At 39.0% G+C, this 20,990-nt stretch overlaps 2 protein-coding genes across 14 annotated transcripts in view; one reads left to right on the forward strand and one right to left on the reverse strand.

The window, feature by feature from the left end:
• The window catches only part of RUNX2 (RUNX family transcription factor 2), a gene marked incomplete at its 5' end in the record, with an annotated part of 233,279 nt that extends 223,802 nt beyond the window's left edge, over window positions 1-9,477 (reverse strand). For 2 of the 9 annotated variants that reach the window (XM_081855575.1, XM_081855570.1), the window contains 2 exons: window positions 8,613-8,735; window positions 8,956-9,476. In XM_081855575.1, the coding sequence (XP_081711701.1) occupies window positions 8,613-8,670 (58 nt within the window). Of the gene's footprint in view, window positions 1-8,612; window positions 8,736-8,955 lie in introns of all 9 variants that reach the window. The other 7 variants (XM_081855572.1, XM_081855568.1, XM_081855569.1 and 4 more) reach the window with 5 other exon arrangements.
• The window catches only part of SUPT3H (SPT3 homolog, SAGA and STAGA complex component), a gene marked incomplete at its 5' end in the record, with an annotated part of 237,683 nt that overhangs the window by 54,357 nt on the left and 162,336 nt on the right, over window positions 1-20,990 (forward strand). The window lies entirely within an intron of this gene.

Here is a 20,990-nt window from a genome sequence, read left to right on the forward strand (position 1 = left end):
ATTTAGTGAAATTTTACTTCAGGGAAGCAAATAGCACTGATTAGTTGGGGAAATAAATACAGGGCCAACACTTGCTACCTGTGTGTCTCACAAGGCTGCTTTTATGTCCACATTGTGCATTGTTGAACTTCTGTTTCTCCAGTGCCTCACAGCGCTGCCCTAGGAAGAAGCAGTCTTGTAGTGTTTCTCCGATTATTCTGTGTATCATGAAAAGGAGTTTCTCAGAAGAAAGGACACTTGGAGAACTTTTCACTGCAACATGTATTCTAAATGAATAAATTATTGTTTGGTGCAGCATATTTATAGATCATTTCATTGTTGTGCACTTGAAGGTAGCAGAATGCTTTTCTTACCATTTCCCAGTTAGATACTGAAAAGCCTGTACTCTTCAAAATGGTTGTTTCTAAACATCAGCCCAACTGCAAGTATTTCATGGTGCAATCCAGCACCTGGGTACTTAGCGGTAGGTCCAATTGAATTTAATGGGGCTTATTCCCAGGTAAGTAAGTGCAGAATTGCTGCCTAATATTCAACTTTGGTTATGTTTGCATCTCTGGTTTCTATACCAACTGAGATAATTGCAACCGTGATAACACCATTAAAGGTTTAGTGCAGTCTTACAGTTCTTCACACAAGAACATTCTCTTTATAGGTGAAGAAACAGAAGTGTAATAACCTATTGTATTTTGACTAAAAATAAATGAGTTATGTAGCATTTTGTGTAAACTCTTTGGTTACCATTGAGTTTAATTATCATTACTTTAGAAGATTCCTATAACGTATTCTCAAGAAAATAAATCCTAACCAGGTAGCACAGCATTGCAATTATTAACAATTTCCTGGAAAAACAAAATGAAGTGCACTTTTTTGTTTAATCTATAGAACTTTTTTTAAAAAAACAACAACAAAACTTGGGGAATAGTAGCTTCCTAAGTCACACACAGAGTGAATGCAAGTTCTTGGTATGCCCCAAAGAGCTTTTTGGGTTGCATCCTAGGATTAAGGATCCTTCAGTGATTTGCTTATTTTTTACTGAAAGTACCAGGCTAGTTTGCTATAACCTCCATGTGAACTACTAGAAGAGGATTGTGATGCTGTAGGTCCTTTAGGCCAGAAGGCCCCTGATGCAGCAACCTTGGGCCTGGGCTTGCTGGTCACTCAGGAACTCAACATACGCTGCCTCAAATTCCAAGAAAAAAGGTAGTACAGAAATAAACTGACTTAGCAACATTGCTGTGTGTTTGTAGGTGCAAATAAATGTTGAATATGGATCCCATAATAAAGATTATTGTTCTAGTAAAATATGCCAAATTTACTTATTGAGAGCCTTTTTCCTTTCCTAGTGCCTGGATGGTTCCATAACATTGCATATGTATATATTTCATATAAGTATCCCCTCAGCTTACGTGTAAAGCATGGCCGTTCATTTTATTTGGCACACAAAGTCTTCAAAATAACTGGTGTTAGTATTACTGATTGTCTAACCTGTCCTTTTTCTGTAGTGTGTTCCTAAGTGCACTCTTAGTAATTGTGTGCATGGCTTTCATGAAGTGATTTAAATACAGGATGTCTGATCATAAGGAGATAAATAAATAATATTACTTTATGGTTTGAATAAATATGGGAGAAATGACTGTTGTCTTGCAGGCAATAGCCTTTTTGCAAGATGCTTTCCAAATAATTTTAGGAGGAAAAATAATTAAATATATTGTGTGTACAAAAAGCCACTTGCTCAGCGATCCTCAATACATTTTATTTGGAAACCAATATCATTGGTTATATGAAATTGCTTTCAGGTTACTGTTCCTAATCAGTTGGGCTGCCTTCCAAGGAATGCAATTTAGCTTGGCGTGTTTAGCAATGTGCCTAAACCTATGAGTTGAGTGGGGGGGTGGTGGTAAGTCCCATTGATTTCAAATGGGAAAGCGCTTGGAAGAGTGCATTTATTATTATGGCCCATGATGCAGCCCATGTCTATATCAAAAATACACAGCAACAAATTCATTATGTTTGAATGTCTGCCAAAACATTTGCCACAGGTTTTTTTTTTTTTTTTACTTTAACACATTGAAAGTTAAAAGCTATTTTTAATTCTAAAAGTTTCTGACTTTAATTATTGTATCATATCTAAAAAACAGACAGCAAAGGAAATAATAGTTTTAAGCTTCACTTAAAATAATTAAGATTAATTTTTTCAATTGTGATAAAACATTTTTTGACAAACTTGAAAATACATAAAACTTAATTTAAAAGTGCAGTGTGGATAAACTTATGTTGAGAGAGGACTGAGATTCTTCATCTGACACAATGGACAAGTAATTCTTAGCTTTAGAAAGAGTGAGCTTAGATAAAATTGAAAATATCTTTGGTACTTTTCTCATACACAGATCAAATTGGAAAACTAGATTTTGTAGCATAACTATTTTAAACATATCATTTAACCTAAATAAATCCTGCCATTTCCCCATGAATTGGAAATTACTCTCTCATAGTAAGTTAATCATCAGAAGTCCATACAAAGTTGCTCTTTCCCATCCCCCTTCTCCAAATCTCCAGGGCAAGTTTGTAACAAAATAGGAAGCTAATAGCTACAGGTTGAAGCCCCGAGCAGCTGGTTGGAGGATGATATAGTATCTCTTTTGGGGGTGTCTGGTGTGCGGGTAGGAAACACGCAGGAATAATGGATACTTCTTGTAGGGATGGTGTTAAAGCAGCTTTATGCTGCAGGAACTATTATGTAAAAACCTATTTTTACTGATGCTGATCTTTAAAATGTTACTCTTCATATGCATGTGTGAGAGCTCTCTGCTAGAATCCAGCGCAGTAGCTTCTGTGGGCTTAACAACAGAACTCTCACACACTAGGTTGTTCTTTTCTTTTCTTATGCTGTTAGGGTATTGTTTTAATTTTCTGTTGATGTTTGATGTTATAAACTACCTTGAGTCTTCCTTATGATGGGGTAAAAATCCGTTAAATAAATTAAATTGTGACCACTATTACTAACGGCTTGTTCATGAAAGGAAATGTCATTAGTCTAAAAACAAAACACCTGAGAGACAGTAAATAATGAGCTTCAGGTGGAGGGAATAAGGATGGAGACGCAACTTGGGGGCTGCAGTCAAAGAACAAGTCATCCAATGAACTCCCACGGATTGTGGAGAATGGCAGCCCTGATCAGTGGTATAATTCAGATGGAACTGGTACAGCTTTGTAACCAGAGACTGAGAGAGAGAGTCTCTCAAAAATTACGTGGCTTTCTCTTATCTGTGGACAAAAACCTGTGGTTACAGAAAAGCCTGACATTTTTGGAGGAAAAAACTTACTGGAGAAAATGTGTTTCCTGATTTGTCCTTATAACCAGGACCTCAGTCACCATACACATGAAAGTAAGTCATCGCTTGTCTAATTAAACACCCAAGTCAGTCTGCATAGGATTGCACCCCAATACATACTTTTCAAAAAGTCTAATTGGGAGTATTAAAATAAAAATCCCGAGAAGAATATGCATGTTTGGAGAAGAATACTTGGCATTGGTGGTTTTTTTACATTAAAAATAACTGCCCTGGGAAAGTTGGATCTCCAGAAGCTTAAAACGTGACAGGTTTACCTTTCCAATTTTGCTGTTACCTTGAACGTCCTCAGTAACCTGTGGCCCTCCAGCCGTTGTTAGGTTACAACATGCTGAAGGGGCTGCTGGGAGTTGGAGTCTTAACAACCTCCGGAGGGCCACAGATCCCCCCCCTCCCGCTATAGGGCATAGCAAATGGGCTGGTTATTGTAATGCTTTAATAATTATGCATATTCAATGAGTTCTCTTAATTATGCAATATCACCTGCAATAGCCAAAGTAGGATTTTCCTGGATACCAATAGCAAGAATATTATTTCTGTGATTCCATATCGTGATTATTAGCGAAGCTTGGAAAGGGAGAGGTTACCATACAGTATGTCTAGTGCCTATAAAAGCTTGTCCTCAACAGTTCCTTCAGGATGCTTTTCATTGCCTTAAAAAAAAATCCCCATGCCGGCAAAGCATTAGGAATTATTTATGCAGTTAAGGTAATTTGACACATGTAGCCTGAAAATTTTAAAATGAAATTGAGCCTTTTATGCTGCAAACTGAAACACACTTTCTAGTGGGTCTGCTCCAGGGAACACAGTGGGACTTGGGTTAACATTCGTAGGGTTGTGCTGTTAAAAATGTGAATAAAATACTCCATCCCACTGAAGAAACAAAACTGAAATATTGTGCTAAATGCATGCTGTAACAACATTATTAGACCACCCCCTATGAAATTACAGTGCATATCAGGATTTTCAGTGGTACTGTAGGGGTGGCAGAGTCTTTTAAATATTTCTGGTCGGCTAGCTAACACAGCCTACCAGCTTTGACGTTTGTCCATTTTATAAAGGAATTTGAGGTGTTACCCCTCCTTTGACTTCAGTTTTCAAGTATGCACTGGTGCATCATTAATCATAGGAAATGCAAAAATAAATAATATAGTTCCCTTGGATTTTTCATGTGAATACTTACCTTTTCCCTTTCCCCCCTTTTTTGTATATACAGTTGAGGTATTTTGATAACCCCTAACCTTTACTTCAACAAGGAGGTACAGTATAAAAATATTACCACAGTCTTCATATGAGCAGCTCTCTCTAAGAAAACCTCCAGATGAATATTTATTGGGAGGGGGGAGCAAATGTTTCTATACAGACTGACTTAGCTGAGCCTCATTTCTATATTTTAGACCACCAGTGTATAAAATTAAAAGCACATGGATTTTGAATCACTAGAAAAGGTTTGTAATTGATTAGCGCTGTATGAAAGTACTGGGGTAGAGTAAGTTTTGATTTGTGAATGGTTCTATTCAATAAAGATTAATCCTGTATGCCTGATAAAATCTTAGTCTCTCCTGTGAATTAGCTTTTTTCACTTGTTTATTTAACTGTCAAATATTTTGGTGGGTTTTTTTTATAAACTAACTGGAACATTTCTCTTCTTTAAGAATTTTACATCAGATTGCACTATAAGGAAACTACCAATGCTCATGTAATAATTAAATCAATTCATTTTGTTGCTTATACCGTATTTCAAATCTCTGTACATGAAAAAAAAATGATGGCCTGTATGGATGCAGAAGGAGATGAGGCTTCATTGTTAAATGTCTCCCCCACCTTCCCCCACCCAGATCTCTTGGGTATACTATATGTCATATGCAGACTTCATTTCATAGTAACGAGGTAGGGGATTTTAAAATACTAGAATGGCTATATTTCCCTTAAATTGCCTGAAGTTTGCATCTGAAAGTACAGTTTTATTTCAAGTATAGCAACACATTCAGGTGCCTACTGACTGTTGGGAAAGCATGAATAGTAATCAGTGGTAACTCATTGTTTTTCGTTTTTCAGGGAATATGTAACTTTCGAAGGAATCATTATATAACATTTGAAAAGTAAATAAACTGGTGATTTATTTTTATTTACGTATAAGCAGCATGTTGTGCATGCTGACAGATGAGTTTTAAATTGTGAGCATACTCTGGCAGGAAATTTCTGCAGCACAAGCCCCATTGAAAGGAATGGGAGCTGCTAAAGAGCACTAGTGTGCTCCATTCATTTGAATGAATCCCAGGGTATAGGCTGCCACAGATGTAGGATATATTTACTACTGCTGCTACATGTACAATAAAGTAACAAGCTCTTAATTTAAGATAATATAACCCAAGGCCAAAACATTGCCTTTACATAAGATGATGGAAACGATGCCTGGAAACGATGCCTTATGAGGAACGGCTAAGGGAGCTGGGCATGTTTAGCCTGGAGAAGAGGAGGTTAAGGGGTGATATGATAGCCATGTTCAAATATATAAAAGGATGTCACATAGAGGAGGGGAAAAGGTTGTTTTCTGCTGCTCCAGAGAAGCGGACACGGAGCAATGGTTCCAAACTACAAGAAAAAAGATTCCACCTAAACATTAGGAAGAACTTCCTGACAGTAAGAGCTGTTCGACAGTGGAATTTGCTGCCAAGGAGTGTGGTGGAGTCTCCTTCTTTGGAGGTCTTTAAGCAGAGGCTTGACAACCATATGTCAGGAGTGCTTTGATGGTGTTTCCTGCTTGGCAGGGGGTTGGACTCGATGGCCCTTGTGGTCTCTTCCAACTCTATGATTCTATGATTTCTAGCATAGGATGCAGTTACTGGCATACTCAGACATGACACCTGACAACATGTTTTAATGGTTGCATGGAACTGCCATCAGTTGCAAACGGAGGAAATCGGATGCTTCCTTTCTATCCTCCATATCATTTTGGGTTAATTCTATAACTGATCGCTGATAATTAGGCTGATGAGGAAATGGTGGCCGATTGGAACAGCCCAGAAGGAAATATTGTGGAACTGAATGCAGCAAGAATAATGCAGGGCCACCAGATGATGATACAGATTCCTGGAGGTGTGAATCATAATAATTCTGGAACGCGTATCAGCTGCCTATATTTCTCCTTTAAAAGACAGCAAGTGAAACAAATAGTGTTCTCCTGTCTAAGCATTGTGCCTATCAAATCACCTGGAGGAGTTCATAGCTTTCCCCCTAAATAGAATGCTTATTGCTTGTTCCTGTGTGTGCTTGGCCAGCCTTATTTGAATGCGGTGCATAGGGAAGGATGTTTTGCTCGTGTCCCCAGACCTTCCAGGTAGTTTAAAGATCCACCCAAATTAGGGGAGTTAAGTAGCCAGCCCTACATGTTATGAAAACTTTAGCCAACTATATTTCTTGTAATCTCATTTGGGATGTTAAAAGCAGAAGAAAGTTCACATATATGTGTTTCCTGTTGTAAACACTGGGATGATGTGGTCTGGCTACACTTGCGCTGTGCTTCATTAAGGCAGAGGTTTGGGTGAGAAGAAAAAACCTTGCCGCTTTTAAAAGCCTCAGGTTTTTCTGTTGCTATATTTTAGCATGCTGGCTATCTAATTACAGTGTAACTCAGTGTGACGAACTTCCAGAAAGTAGGGTTCTGAAGCATAGGACTATGTAATGCATCGGATGTGTTTGTATATCAGAAATGAAGTCGGTCCCTGTGTTGCATGAGCAGAAGAAGCCTCGCTTCATGTCCAATTGTGCTCACAGATGGCAGTGGATTCACGGGCTTCAGCAAGAGCCGCTTGGAATAATGTGTGAAGTAGGAGGGGGCAAGGGAAACTCCCACCACCAGCCAGCAGATACAATGCAGCTCAACGTGCCTTTCCAGTAGGAATCAGGGTGGTCCTTTTTTCTTCTTTGAAGGAGCAAGGAAATTCAGTTGCTTACAACCCAACATAGTTTTGAACTAAAATGGACAACGTTAAGAAACTACTGTAAGTGATTTGCATTTCCCACCTCAGTTGTGTTATTGCTGTTGTTTAGATACTTTTGAACAGGTAGTTTTGTAGCATTTCAAAGGAGGCAAAACATCTCTGATCACTGGTCAAAGGACGGCGAATGGCCTTTGAGATTGGGCAGTGTTTTACTGCATCTTTGAAAGCTAAATCTCAGCTGCACTATAAACTCAGTAGTTTCCCAGCTTCCTTGCTATATTATGTATTTTTTTAAATAAATAAAACTGGCCATTTTTATTTCATGTGGTATTTATGTATGTACTGACATAATTTCAAAAACAGATCTTAGACAGGGAAGTTCAAAGGGCTGTTAGAGGTGCTGCTGTTTTACAGCTTGAGAACTTTCTTCATGTTTTGACATTCACATAGGTGGACTATATCTGCCGATTAAACTTATTATCCCAAGATGATATTTTAAGATGTCTACTTTAACAGGCATGCTTTGCAGAGCTTCTTTAAACATATCACTACTGTTGTAGAATCAGCCTCATCTGCTGCATCTTTGTTCTCTTTTGCTACTTCCTAGTTTTGATGCCAAGGGGTTTATTAGCTTGGATCCATGCTTATTTAGAACAGCATAATTGAGTCCTTGTAACCTGATGCATTTGTAAAATTGTTTTCTTATGTAGGGTAAAAAACACAACTCTACAGAAACAAATACTAAATATATTCGGTTCTATATACACAAGTTGGAAAAGACTATGACCTTGGAAGTAAGTTTCAATTGAAAACAGTAAGATTTACATACACTTAGAGCAAAAAATTGAGATGCCAGCTGGTATGTGTGTGAATGAAAAATTATATGGCTATTTTCCTTGCCTTAATAATTTTCGTATGATATTGAGTACTGTGGAAATCAACCCCAATAGCCTGCTGCAATGACTTTTGTGACATTAGAACTCTCAGAGAGCTGGCGCCTTTCTTCTAGGTCCCATGGTTAGCATATTTGCTCTAAATTCTGAATTCTGATTTTACTGCTTGGTCCATATACACAATGCGTAGTGAATCACAGAAAGGGGAGCACACCTGCTATCTGAGCAATAGTGGGTACAGTAAAGTATATTAACTCCCAACTGTGCTTCCCATTTTTAACAAAAATAAAAATTAAGTATGTTGCCATCATGTTTATTTTCACTTCATTCAAATAGTGGTTTTAAAGAACAAGGTAAAATGTAAACAGCAAACCATTTGTGGCAATCAGTCATATTTTGTAATATGTGAAAAAACCAGCACTTACCCCAGAAGAAGTTTTGCTGACAAGGTGTCACTGAGCTGAAGAGACTGTTCGATGCCATTGTTTTCCCCTCCCCTCACACAGCGTGTGTTATCTTCTGGTGCAAATACTGCTTGAAGCCTTATACTGAAATCACAAACCATAGCCAAACTTTGTTTCAGTTTTATAGCATGCCTGGAGTACATAGGTTCTGTACTTTTCTCCTCTTATCAAAAAATTCTGAAACGCTGGTAAGATGTGAAAAGCAAAGCAAGGAATGAAAAAAAGAGAAGAGAAGAGAAAGAAAATAAGCAAATATTTGACAGATCTACTATTACTGAATAGACTGTGGTTTGAGAGCACTTACTGACTCTGTTGGTCTCGGTGGCTGCTGGTGACCTGTTGAGATTAACCATTTAAAAACCAAAGGCTTCTTGCTGCGTCCTTCTGGAGAAAGTTTGCACCGCACTTGTGGTTCTGTGGTTGTTTGTGAGGCGAATGAAGCATTCACACAATCCAAAAAAGCAAAAGCTTTTAAAACTCCTTTTTTTTGCAAGCACTGTTACTGGAGAGACAGAATCATGTGGTTTGTGACATCATAGTAGTCAAGTAAAGTGGGACTGCCCAACACTGTGGCTTTTCCTTTCCTCCCCCCTTTTAAAGTTTGACAAAAGCCCCGTGGTAAGGCCCTTCCTGGCATCCAGAAGGATATAGCTTTTTAATTTTTGTGACTCATGAGGATTTGGAGAGCATACAAAATGCTGAAAGAGCATAAACTTCTGTGCCGTTTAAAGCATATGGACAGCAGAACTTCATTTATACTCTCCAAAGTTTTCCTGCCTCCCTCTCTCTCTCTCTCTCTCTCTCTCTCTCTCTCTCTCTCTCTCTCTCCCCCCCCCCACCCCCTCCTTATTGTGTCTGTGGAGAAGTATACCAGAATTGGCACAAATGTCTGTGTGAAATTCTGAACAACAGTGATGATTTACAATAATTTACATCTTTGGATTGTATCACGATCTTTGGGTCTGCTTCATATTTGCTGGTTCGCTGGATTCCCTTCTGTTTTTCTTTTTCTTCTTGTCTTCCTCTGCTTGTGAATCTGTAACTCATTGTAAGAAACTTTACCTTTCCTCAAGTTCTACCAGCAGACTGCTTACTGGGGGCTGTGTTTTTGGGGCTATAATTGGCTGTCACTGAAGTGTTAGTCTGGGGATTCCTTTGCAAACCTTAAATCATGTCTGCCTAGGTTACGTGCTCCCAAGGCTAGTTGGCAGCTTTATGTAATGAACATTAAGTGCAATTATATGTCAGCCTTTTCTGTTTCGTAGAGATCCTGTCATCTGCATATTGTGACTTACACATTTTAAAGCAGAGACAGGGAGGATGCAATATACGAGATATTTGATACAACTTGTGATAGTAGTTAAGGGGAAATGTACTTAATGCATTTGAGAGAAAAGGAACAGTGCTTGCTTTTCCAAAAGGAATTTCTCTTAACAGATTTCAGCAGTCAATGGGAATGCTTGCTTTGAAAGTGAGCACAGATCTGGTACATATGCTCAGGGTGGGCACTTAGGCATGCACCTTTCATATGGTCTCTTTAGATGTGTCAAAATACAGTCGCCTACCAGAAACTTCAGCTATGCTAGTGCACATAGTTAAAATGAATGTGGTGTTCTGGGTGTAATTTGGGCTTCAAAACAAAATTTTAAAAAATTGCAGGATGCTGTGCACACTACAGAATAACATGCAGAGACACTAGCATGGTAGTGTTTTGATTTGCTCATTTATGTTAAGAACAAAATTGGAAACATCTTTGAGAAACTGTATGTTCCCTGGCCTTGTTCATTTGTTTTTATAGCTTATTTTGTTAAAATGGTCACAGGCTATTGATAGTTTATTTCCATAGATTTAGCAGCATTATTGGAGGATTGAGCTAATTGTGGCAAAATACTGAGTGGTGTCCACTTTCTAAGTGTTTTCTAACATTTGGCTGTGACATTTCTCAGATGCATAATATTTGGCATCCTTTCTGTTCCACTTGCTCTCTAAACAGGATAGCAACTGGAAATGCCAGACAGGAAAGTGATGCTGGGGGTGAAGTGGGCTTGTAAAATTACATGGGGTGGGGGTGATAATGGATCAGGGAGAGCGAGGGGGCGGGGCAAAAACAGGACACCTTGGAGGGAGGAAATGACATTAGATTGTAAACATCTTATGTTGACCATAATTTATTACGTATATTTATGCACATCATTACTTTTCCTCTCTGTTTTTAGAATGAGGTACATTGAATTGTTCTTGGATTGCCTGTGTGCTTATGGCAATCTCTTACCTCCCCTCTTAAGACCATCATCTAATGCCTGAATTAGCTTGCATAAAGAAAGTCAAATCATTTGAATTGTGACACAATCAAATGAAGTAATAGAAAAAATATATAAACAATGTAAAAGATATGTACTTGTTACAGCTTGAGCCTATGCATGGTTACTTGGAAGTAAGCCGCACTGAATGTGCCCAGGATTTCATTCTTTACCCTGCTATCCTAAACATGTCTGTTCAGAAGCAGGGCCCATTGAATTCAATGGTGTTTATTCCTAGGTAAGTGTGTATAGAATTGCAGACATAGTAAGCAGATTTTATTTGTGAGCATAAATTGTGAGTGAGTGTTGCTTTGATTGAAATTTTTGATAAATAAAGTTGTAGCTAAGCTATATCCTGACTTACTAATGAAATCTGCAGTTCTCACAACAACCTGTCTATATAATTTTTTAAAAAACTTGCATTATATAATTGTGCGTCAATATGAGTGCCGCTGTTTATGTCACTTCAGTGTATTTATTCATATTTCCTTCTGTATACTTTGCCTAATGTTATGGCTTTGAAAATTCGTGCTTCCCCCCCTCGCTGATGATACTGCCCTATTGAGTTGACTTTCTCCATAGTCTTTGCTGAGGGAGGCAAGATGGGTGTAAACATAACAAAAAAATCACCTTTGTGCTACTATGTAATTGAAATATGTATTTCAGTGTACTTTTTTGCAGTTGTAGTTTTCATTCATTTGTTGTATGAATGGATTCCTTATTTGCTCTCATCAAATCAATAACTATGCTGAATAAAATTTTATAAGAGCAATGGCAAATTATCTGTTGCACTTAGATATAAGCACTACTTTATGATTTGTCTCATCAAAAATGGCTTGTGCTGCTTGGAAAGGAAGAATGAGAGACATCAATATGTAGAAAAAAAATCTTCATAATTCAGCTCATTTTTATTTTTAAAAGAGCTTTTCAGTGATAAATATATAATTTTATTTCCAAAGTAGAAATACTTGTGAACCATCATCAGTGATAGTTTCATTGTTTCATTCAGAAATCACCATGAATGATTGTCTCTGTAAGAACTCAGAGAAATTCCAGAAATTTCTGGTGCAACTTAGTAGCAGCAACTGCAAACATGGGCTTTTTGGCATGTCTATTTTTTCTTAAAAGTTAAATATTCATTTTTATTAATTGAATTGGCCTGTTGGTGTGTTTGACCATTAACGGAGGATAAATGTGGCAGATGGGAGGAATGGAAATAGCGCTCACCCTGTATCGCCTGCATTCCAGCAGGTAGAGGAGTCGGGGGGGGGGGGTCATCTGCCACCTGGTGCTAAAAGCAAAGGCAGAAAAGTGACCTGTGCAACTGGATTTGCTGTTTTGCTATGAAATCATGAACAAGTTGACTGTTTGCCACTTATATAGCCACTTGAACCACAAAATGTTCAAAATTTGGAAAACCTGTAATCTTCACTTTTTGCATGGTGTTTAAACATTCTCGTGTGTTCACTTTAAACAGTGTGTGTGTTGTAAATGGTATGTTTAAAAAGTTTATTTGTCCCAAAGAAGTTTGTTTTTATAACAAGTTTAGACAGTTTTTTTGGCTACTTATCCTTGTTTTAATATCATATAAACGATGATTCCAATTTTGCCACAATAAGTAACAGAGACACAAACTAGCAGACATGACTGTTTTAAGTTCAGACTCCATCAGAGTTGACTGTTTAAAGGCATCAAATGACTTTATCGCTTTTCTTTGTACTCTAGAATTCTCAGCAAATGAAACTTTTTATCTTATAATTGTCTCTTCTTAATTTATTTAGCATACTGCTTCAAGTTGTAATGTATAATTATAGTATTTCAGTATTTTGCATCAACATGTTTCTGCCGGGACTTGAACTGACAGTTGTGGAATAGATTAGATATTGCCAACGGTGTGTTTGTCACAGGGAAAATAATACTTTCACCCCAAATACAAGACAGCTAACTGGAGTACTTCTGTTATGATTAGTTGCCTAAATCAGCTATGGCTGATAACAGCTCCCCCTGCCTTTGAAGGTGTTCTGTGCATTCAAGGAATCTTAGGGCATTTTCTCTCCTGAGAGTGCTCTTTCATTCCTCTTACTTTTTTATTTCCCTTTCTGCTTACATATGGAATAGCCTAGCACCACTAAAAGGTTAATTTCAGAAGCTGGATGAAATGTAAATTTTTAGAATTTCTCTCTAGTTTAAGTAAGTATATTGACAGGGGCTTGGGTTTTGTTTTGTTTTTTTGCTGTGCATTCTTTTCTTGTTATTTTTATCACATTTGTATCCTTCCAAGGAACTTAGGGTGGCATAAACTGAATTTTTCAATGCTTTTATCATTGCAACAGCACTGTGGGATGTTATGGTGAGAGTTATTGACTGGCCCAATAGCACCCACTGAGCTTCATGGCTGCCAAAGGGATTTGAACCTGTCAGTCTCTGGTCAGTGCACAACATTTTTTGAACACCGTTGCAGTGACATCCTCACTGCATCACATTAACAATTTGGCATTAAAGATTAGTTAAAATGGGCATCCCTAAAATAGATCAAGGTCTCATTCAAGCAGCAGTCCTTTTGGAAATTATTGGGGGGAAATGCCGCCTCCTCTCCTAGTCCGACCCCTGGTCTGTTGAGCTCAGCATTGCCTACTCTGACAGGTAGCCACTTTCGAGGGATTCAGGCAGGAGTTTCTTCCTGCTCTGCCTGGAGATGGTGGGGGTTGAACCCGGGACCTTCTGCTGCTGAGCCTGGGCTCTTCCACGGCTCCTTCTCTCCCAGGCCATAGTCCATCCATTGGCAAGTGCAAAGCCCAGTCTGTTCTTTCCCCTCCAACTTGACTGCTCTTTGAGGGAAATTGGAGATAGTATGGGGTAATTTTTGTCCCCTCGTTGGAGGAAGGCTTGAGATCTTTTCTCCCCCTTTTGACATGCTCTAAAGTATAGCTGAGTCTGAGAGGAGGAATGCCTCCCTAAAGCTTCAAATCTGCAAATTTTCTATCCTTGTGTTCAGTCGGTGCACAGAGGGGAAATGGAATCATGTTTTTTGTTCCTACATCAGAAGGACAGGATGTGAGAACGGGCTCTTAGCTCATCCAGCTGCACATACCTGGAGGCCATTAAGATGCTGCTCACCTTGTGTCAGTCAGACGCAGCGCCAGGTTGAGGCTGCACCAGAGGCTGTGAGTAGGAAAACTCTCTCTGCCTCCTGCTATATTGGGGATGTGACTGGGAGACAGCTTGTGTAATCTGCTAGATCCTCTGGAATCCTCTGGAGAGAGGGACTTCTGAGGAAGCCTCCAAGTTCCTGTGTCCTACTAGGCTGTGGTCAGCAACTCTGACATCTGCTTCCTCAAGACTCTTGGCTCCCCAGCTGAAACTCAGGAGTTGAGGCTGGGGAAAATGTCCAGCTTCTCCTGTGTTTTCCTTGGCTGCAGCATAAGTGGGGCATTCACCCTCACATCATTTCCCAAAGGAAAGGAGCCATTCTTATGAACTTTCCAGCTACTGGAAGAGAGAGCAACAGTTTGGCTTCTGAAAAGTGCAAGTGAGACATGTGAGGATTGTAACCTTAATTTGCAAGGAGCACTTCTTTTCTATTAACCTGGCATTTCAGGGACAGAGTTTATTATTAGATGGCAAACATTTTAACCCTTACCGCCAGACCTGCTGCGTGTGGTTCAGCTTGCTGTGTGGTTTGTGCTGAGCCATTTTCTCATCTCACAGGTTCACTGTGAAAATCGTGCTAAATGTGCACTAGAAATGGTGGCATGCTAAATGTGCACATTTTCTTGTCATTGTTCTTACAAATTAATGCATTTTTCTGTGTGATTATTTTTCAGGATTTGTAGACTGTGTTAACATAGATTTTTATTCAAATACAGTCCTACTGGAAGCAGTTAGTTGGTTCAGGCCACTATCTTTTTTGCTTTATCCTCCAGTCTTATTTTTCTTTCAGACAGAAAATAAAGTCAACTTTGCACAAAATATGGGAAACTTTTCTCTCATAACAGTTGAGGATGTGGCTAGGTTAAAGCAGGAAACTGCTTCCCACAATGCAATGTTACTTACACTACCACTTAATAAAATTTATTTCAAACATGCTACTGACAAAACCAAAGAAAAATAATATCCAAACTATGCTAGTTACTACTCTAAATATATCTTGGGAAAAGTGAAAGTAATCTCTGGAGCCTTTTAGCTCAGTGGATAGACTACTGTCAATAATTAAAGTACAGGAGTTTTCTCAGAAACTGGCAGACTGAACTATTTTTAGATAGCCGTGTCCCTAGAAAATTGGGCAACCCTCTTAACGTTCTCTATGAGCATTGTACTAATTGCTGGGTGGAGAAGGAGGTATGTGATGGCTTATGGATATTTACATATAATTTGAATTTGCTTTTTGAATCTATGTTTGCATTGTTTTCTGATTTGGTACTTGGAATTTATTTTCTTTTGCCATAGTCAGTTCCCTAACATCTTCAGTCCTGAACAGGTTAATGTTTGAACATTTTGGCCAGTTTGTGCTCTGACATGGGATTTTTTGTGTTTTGTGTTTATGTTCAGAAGGAAGATTAAAACATCTACTTTTCTTTTTTCACCCCCTGCCCCAATAATCCTTTCTAACCCTGCCATCATCTGATTCTACTAGCATATATTTTTTAATAAGATAGTTGATGCAATAAGTGTCTTCATGTCTGTTAGTGATGCCTCCAAAAGTAATGTTCCAGTGTAATCTCTGTGAATCAATGTGAAGTTACAAAGATGATAATTATAGAACTGGCATGGTTTTTCTGCATAAGTTTGTATGCACGTTAAGGGTGATTCTCTGAAGGAAGAATTTTGAAGTGTTTCTTCTATAGTTAAGAGGTCTTATCAAGAACAGCTGCTGCTGTTCTGGGGATCACACCCATGGACTCATGGTGGTCTGCTGCACAACGTTCTTCAGCTTTGACAGGTGAGACAGAGACTCTCCAGTGCCACTGCTTTTGGATGACTCTAGCTGTGGTTGGAGAAAGTGCATCATGCCAAAATATATGGGTAAGACCACACACAGTCTTTAAAATAGTCATTGTAAGCTTATTTTTAGGCAATATGGTTCTTGACAGTTCTTTAAGTTGCATGCCAGTTTCACTGCTGCTTATAGATTTTTTTCATTTATTTAAGTAATTGCAATTGCAGATTTCAATCTGCATTTGTAAATCTACCTCACAGCATTTGCACAGGGGAAAAATACAAGCTAATTCCTTTAAAGCCTTGATAGAGATTCAGGTTGAAATATTATAGCTGAACGTTCATGTTACCCATAGTTTTCTGTCAGGGATTTAACGTTGAAGCCCTTCCTTGCAGAGGTGTAGTTAAGCAATAAACATTTGTTCCTGGCTTCAGATTTATACTTGTTCCAGATGCTTCAAGTGTATTGTAAAAGATGCATAGTTAGGACACAGACATGAAATCTGTTCAATAGAATTAATAGAAATCATTTTTAAGTGTCTATCACAAGAAACTGCTTTTGAATTGCCTATGGCATATTGAGACTATGCTTGACAGCTGATACATGTTCTACCTGGTAGATGTATTGGCAGACGGAACTTATTCTACTCCCCCCCCCCAAAAAAAAACCCCCACACTCCATAATACAATGATTTAAATGTCCCAGGGACGTTTAATAAGATTTTGAGATGTGGGTAGCAGAAACTACTATCCATAACTGTCAATTAACAATTGTGAATGTGTAACTGATTTTTTCCCCTTCACTTGTAGTTCTGAAATGATTATGGCATCTGAATAATCAGCAAGTGGTTGCTTACCAGTCAAACACTCATTTTTTTCCAAAAAAGTATAAATGTTGGGGATGCTTTGTGAATAATGTATCAATGTGAATTATTCAACTAGTAGAAAAAGGAGATGGGGGCACAAAATAATTTGACTATAATGAAAACGGTTGTTGGGAGAGCAAGAGATTAATTTCAGTTTTTTGCTTGGACAGTTTCGCTCATTAATCTGGAAAGGCAGACATCTAAAAGATTTTAAATTTTAGCAAAACAAGTAATTATATTCAAAACAAAACAAATTCCTTCCAGTAGCACCTTAAAGACCAACTAAGTCAGTTCTTGGTATGAGCTTTGGAGTGCATGCACACTTCTTCAGAATGCACTCCAAAGCTCATACCAAGAACTGACTTAGTTGGTCTTTAAGGTGCTACTGGAAGGAATTTTTTTTGTTTTGACTATGGCAGACCAACACGGCTACCTATCTGTAACAAGTAATTATATGTTTTGCCTTATGCTATCACTAATTGTTCTGCTAATTGTTACAAGGCAGTAGGAGCACTGGTTTGATATTCCTCATCTGTTTCATTAAGCAGGACTACACCTGAGTTTCACATTCAATTAGCAGTTAAGTTTGCTCAAGGCACCTTCTGCCCTCCTCCACAGAGGAATCGGTCAACCCTTTCTGAAAGGGGTTTGTGGTCAATAGCAGACTCTTGAAGCCAGTTCTCAGTTTGGGAATTATCTGTCTGGGTGATTCTCAGATTGGAGCAACTCATTTCAAAGGGCTTGATGCTGTCACTAAAGAAACACCATTTTAGTATCCCAGTTGCTGGGAATCACATGTGGACAAAATGGCTCTCATTTCCTGCTTCCAGGCTTCCCACAGGTCAGTCACTGCCAGAACAGGATACTGGACCAGATGGGCCATTGATCGGATCCAGGATGCTTGTCTTACGTTCTTCTCTGCCCCAAACAGTTTTGTTTTCCCAATCCCAATTCTAGGTCAGCGGGATGGGTGGGTGGATCCGCCCCTTGAATCGAAGGCAGGCAGCAACCTTTCGGGAGGTAGAGATGCAACATGCAGTTCTGCTTCTGCCTTAGATCAAAATGCAGCCAGTAGCCATGTTTAAAGATGCAAGGTGCATTTTATTTCTCAACTAAAGTATTAATTGCCCTGGACTGCCATAATTTTTTAGCAATTTCCTCACCCCTAAGCTTTCTGTCTACTAGATGCAAAATTCCAGAGACCTCTGCAAGCTCCCATTTCTTGATGGTGGGACCACCTGGAAGCAACAGAATAAAAAAATGAAGGCAAGACAGTGAAGCTGTGAGAAAGAGAAGCAAATCACAAAGGAGAGAATTCTAACATTCACTGCAGGAAAAAAAAATCTGTGTAAATCCCACTGGGTTAAATGGGGCTTACTCTTGGCCAGGCAAGTATGTCTATGATTGCAGCCTCAGAGAATAAAAAAATGTATTTGCAGTGGAATGAGACAGAAGAAGAATGAACTAAATATCTTTGTATGTAAAAGGGGACCTGAGATAAGCAGTTCCATGTTAGTAATATTACTTAGTTTTGAGGTCTCCAAGACAATGTAAATAGGAAACCAGGAATGCAAATAGCCAATGAAGTAAAGACGGCTGCCGATGCCCTGTGATCAACTAAGGAGGAGGAGGAGGAGCAGAATGTCACTTTCCACGTTGCACTAAAGGGAATGCATAAATTGATGGATGTGCACTCCCCCTTTCAGTGCTCAAAAATGTGAATAGAATATTTAGTGAATCACTAGTTCTTTCTGCCAGCAGTCTTCAAATAGAATAATATAAGAATCAAAGGATTAGGGTGAAGTAGTTTCCACACCTTTTTCAGAACAAAGATCATCTTGGTCTAAAAACTGAACCCTTTGCTCTAAGAAAGCCAACATTAAAACAATGACTACTACCTAGAGAACAGGCAGTTTTGGACCTCAGTTATTTTATTTTCTACACATAACAAATTTATTAAATGATCAGCTGAGGTGGCAGAGGGGCCACTCTTTGTGGAATTAATGAGTACTAAATATTAGCAATTTAAAAAGAAGAGGCTATCTCGAGTATAACAGATACTATTACATTTAGACAAGCCTCCAAGCCACATGTATAACTGGGAAATGAGTGCTTTATTTTTTGGTGGTACTCAACGGTGCACAGTCCTGGCACCTCCCCCCCCCCCTCAAATTCTGCGATGTCTGCAACAGGGCAAGGCGTTGCAGGTGCCCTGGCGCAGGTGCCTGGCTGTTGCACATGTGCACGGCCTTCCCACCCTTTCGCTGGTGGTGGCGGCAGGCAGGGCCCAGAGGTTTGGGTGGGCATGGAAGGAGAAGGGGGGAGGCCAGGAGGGGGAGGGGTGGATGTGGCCTCTGTGAGCCTGTGCTTGCGTGGCTGAGCGGTGGTGCGGGTGCAGTGTGGCATGGCCACTGTGAGGGGACAGGACATTTTGGGGGTGGTCCCACGATGCACCCCCAGGTGAGTACCAGCACTTTCTGTTCTTTGTTTTTTTAAAAAGGCACCTCTTCAGATCAATAATGCCTCTGGACCTTTGTAGAAGTATCCAATACCTATACAGTTTATAAATTGAGAGAATTGTCAAAAGAGATATAGACACAGCCATATCTCAAGCTTCATAGATTGCCAGAGATTTATAGGAGTAGTTCAGATTAATGTCAGAAGAGTAATCAATAGAGCAGTGATCCACCAGCAGTTGTCAAACTCTCCCGGCCAAAGGACTTTGACTGGGAAGGGTGATATTTGAGATCCTAAAGTATGCTTTTTAACACATTTTGAACCACACCTTTCAAACAGCAGAGGGGTTCTACTTCTCCATGCGATACTGCAAGCAAAACGTAAAGTATGCAAAATATTGAAGAAGAAAGGACCGCGTTCAACAAAGCAATTTAATAAATTGCAATAATATAACTGAAGCAGTTGCAGTAGATAAAAATTATTAAAATTGACAATAAACTCAAGCAAGCAAGTAGAAAGCCTCTCTGGTCCGTTTTCAAAGTATTGGCTAGGTAGTGGAAGGCAGGAGCTAGCCCTCCTCCCGAGAAAGAGAGTCTCTCCGTTCAGGTGGGGCCAAAGAGAAGGCACGCTTGGAGGCTCCACTCAGCAGTCATCAGCCCAGTGAGTCAGTGCGGCTTGCAGGAGGGCCTAGGAATCTAGAGCTTTAAAGGTAATCACCAGAACCTTGAATTGTGCCTGGAAACAAATTAGTAACCAGTGCAACCATTGTAACACGGGGGCAAAACACTCTTGCCACCACATACCTATCAACACCCTTGCTTTTTTGAGCAAATGAAGTTTCCAGAAGTTTTTCACAGACATACCCATGATACAGTAATTCAAGCTAGATGCATCTAAGGCATGTGTCATTCTCTCTCTTTTTACTTCAATAAGTGTAAAAAAGTCATTTTGCCTTTTTATGTTGTCTTAAGCATTCTCAGGCATTTTAGGTCATTTGTTGTTTCTTTGTTGATTTACATGATCTTTTACTTATTAAAATAGGCTAAATATCATTTTGTTACTTTGTGGTACCAAATTTTGTTTAGGGTGGGTTTGCTGCTGCCCTGGAGCAGAATTGTTTATATATTCGTTTCAAGAAAAATGATACCAGGCTTTTGAAAAATGAAACACTTGTAAAAGTTTGTGGCATCTCTACAAGTTAAACATATATTGATGAAAGCACTATGAAGAATACCTAATTTGGATATACTTCAGACAAATTACAAAGAAATCACTGAGGGTTTTGGATTGTGGGCAGGAAGAAAAAAGGTTGGTAGTTTAGCTTTCAGTTTTATCCCCCACCCCCTGTTCCGTCTAAAGAGCTTGGGCAAATGACTTCTGTTTACAAGTTATACTTTTTCTGGCATTGGTGGAAGATGATATTCTACTTGCTTGTATATATGAATGCAGTGGTTTGTTTTCTTAACTGTGTTTGGAATATTCTTTGTACCTGAGGTGTCAGTATTAATTCTGTTGCATGAATAAAAATGGTTATGTTCAAGTATTATAGTTTTGGTTTCATAAAATACTTTATAGCACCCCAATGTGCGGTCCTGAATGTGGGCTGTATTTTTGCATTTCAAACAATAAGCAGAATTGGCTTTATTTGACTAAATCACTTTAGACTGCAGGGGTAGAAACAAATATTTGAATGCTTTCCGGCAAGAAGACCCCCCCCCTTTTATTATTAAGGGAAGGCCTCTGCCTAGTCTTCTTCCAACAAGCTGTTTCTCTCTATCAAG

The sequence above is a fragment of the Podarcis erhardii genome (genome assembly GCF_964252035.2).
Source record: "Podarcis erhardii genome assembly, chromosome: 3".
Classification (NCBI taxonomy): domain Eukaryota; kingdom Metazoa; phylum Chordata; class Lepidosauria; order Squamata; family Lacertidae; genus Podarcis; species Podarcis erhardii.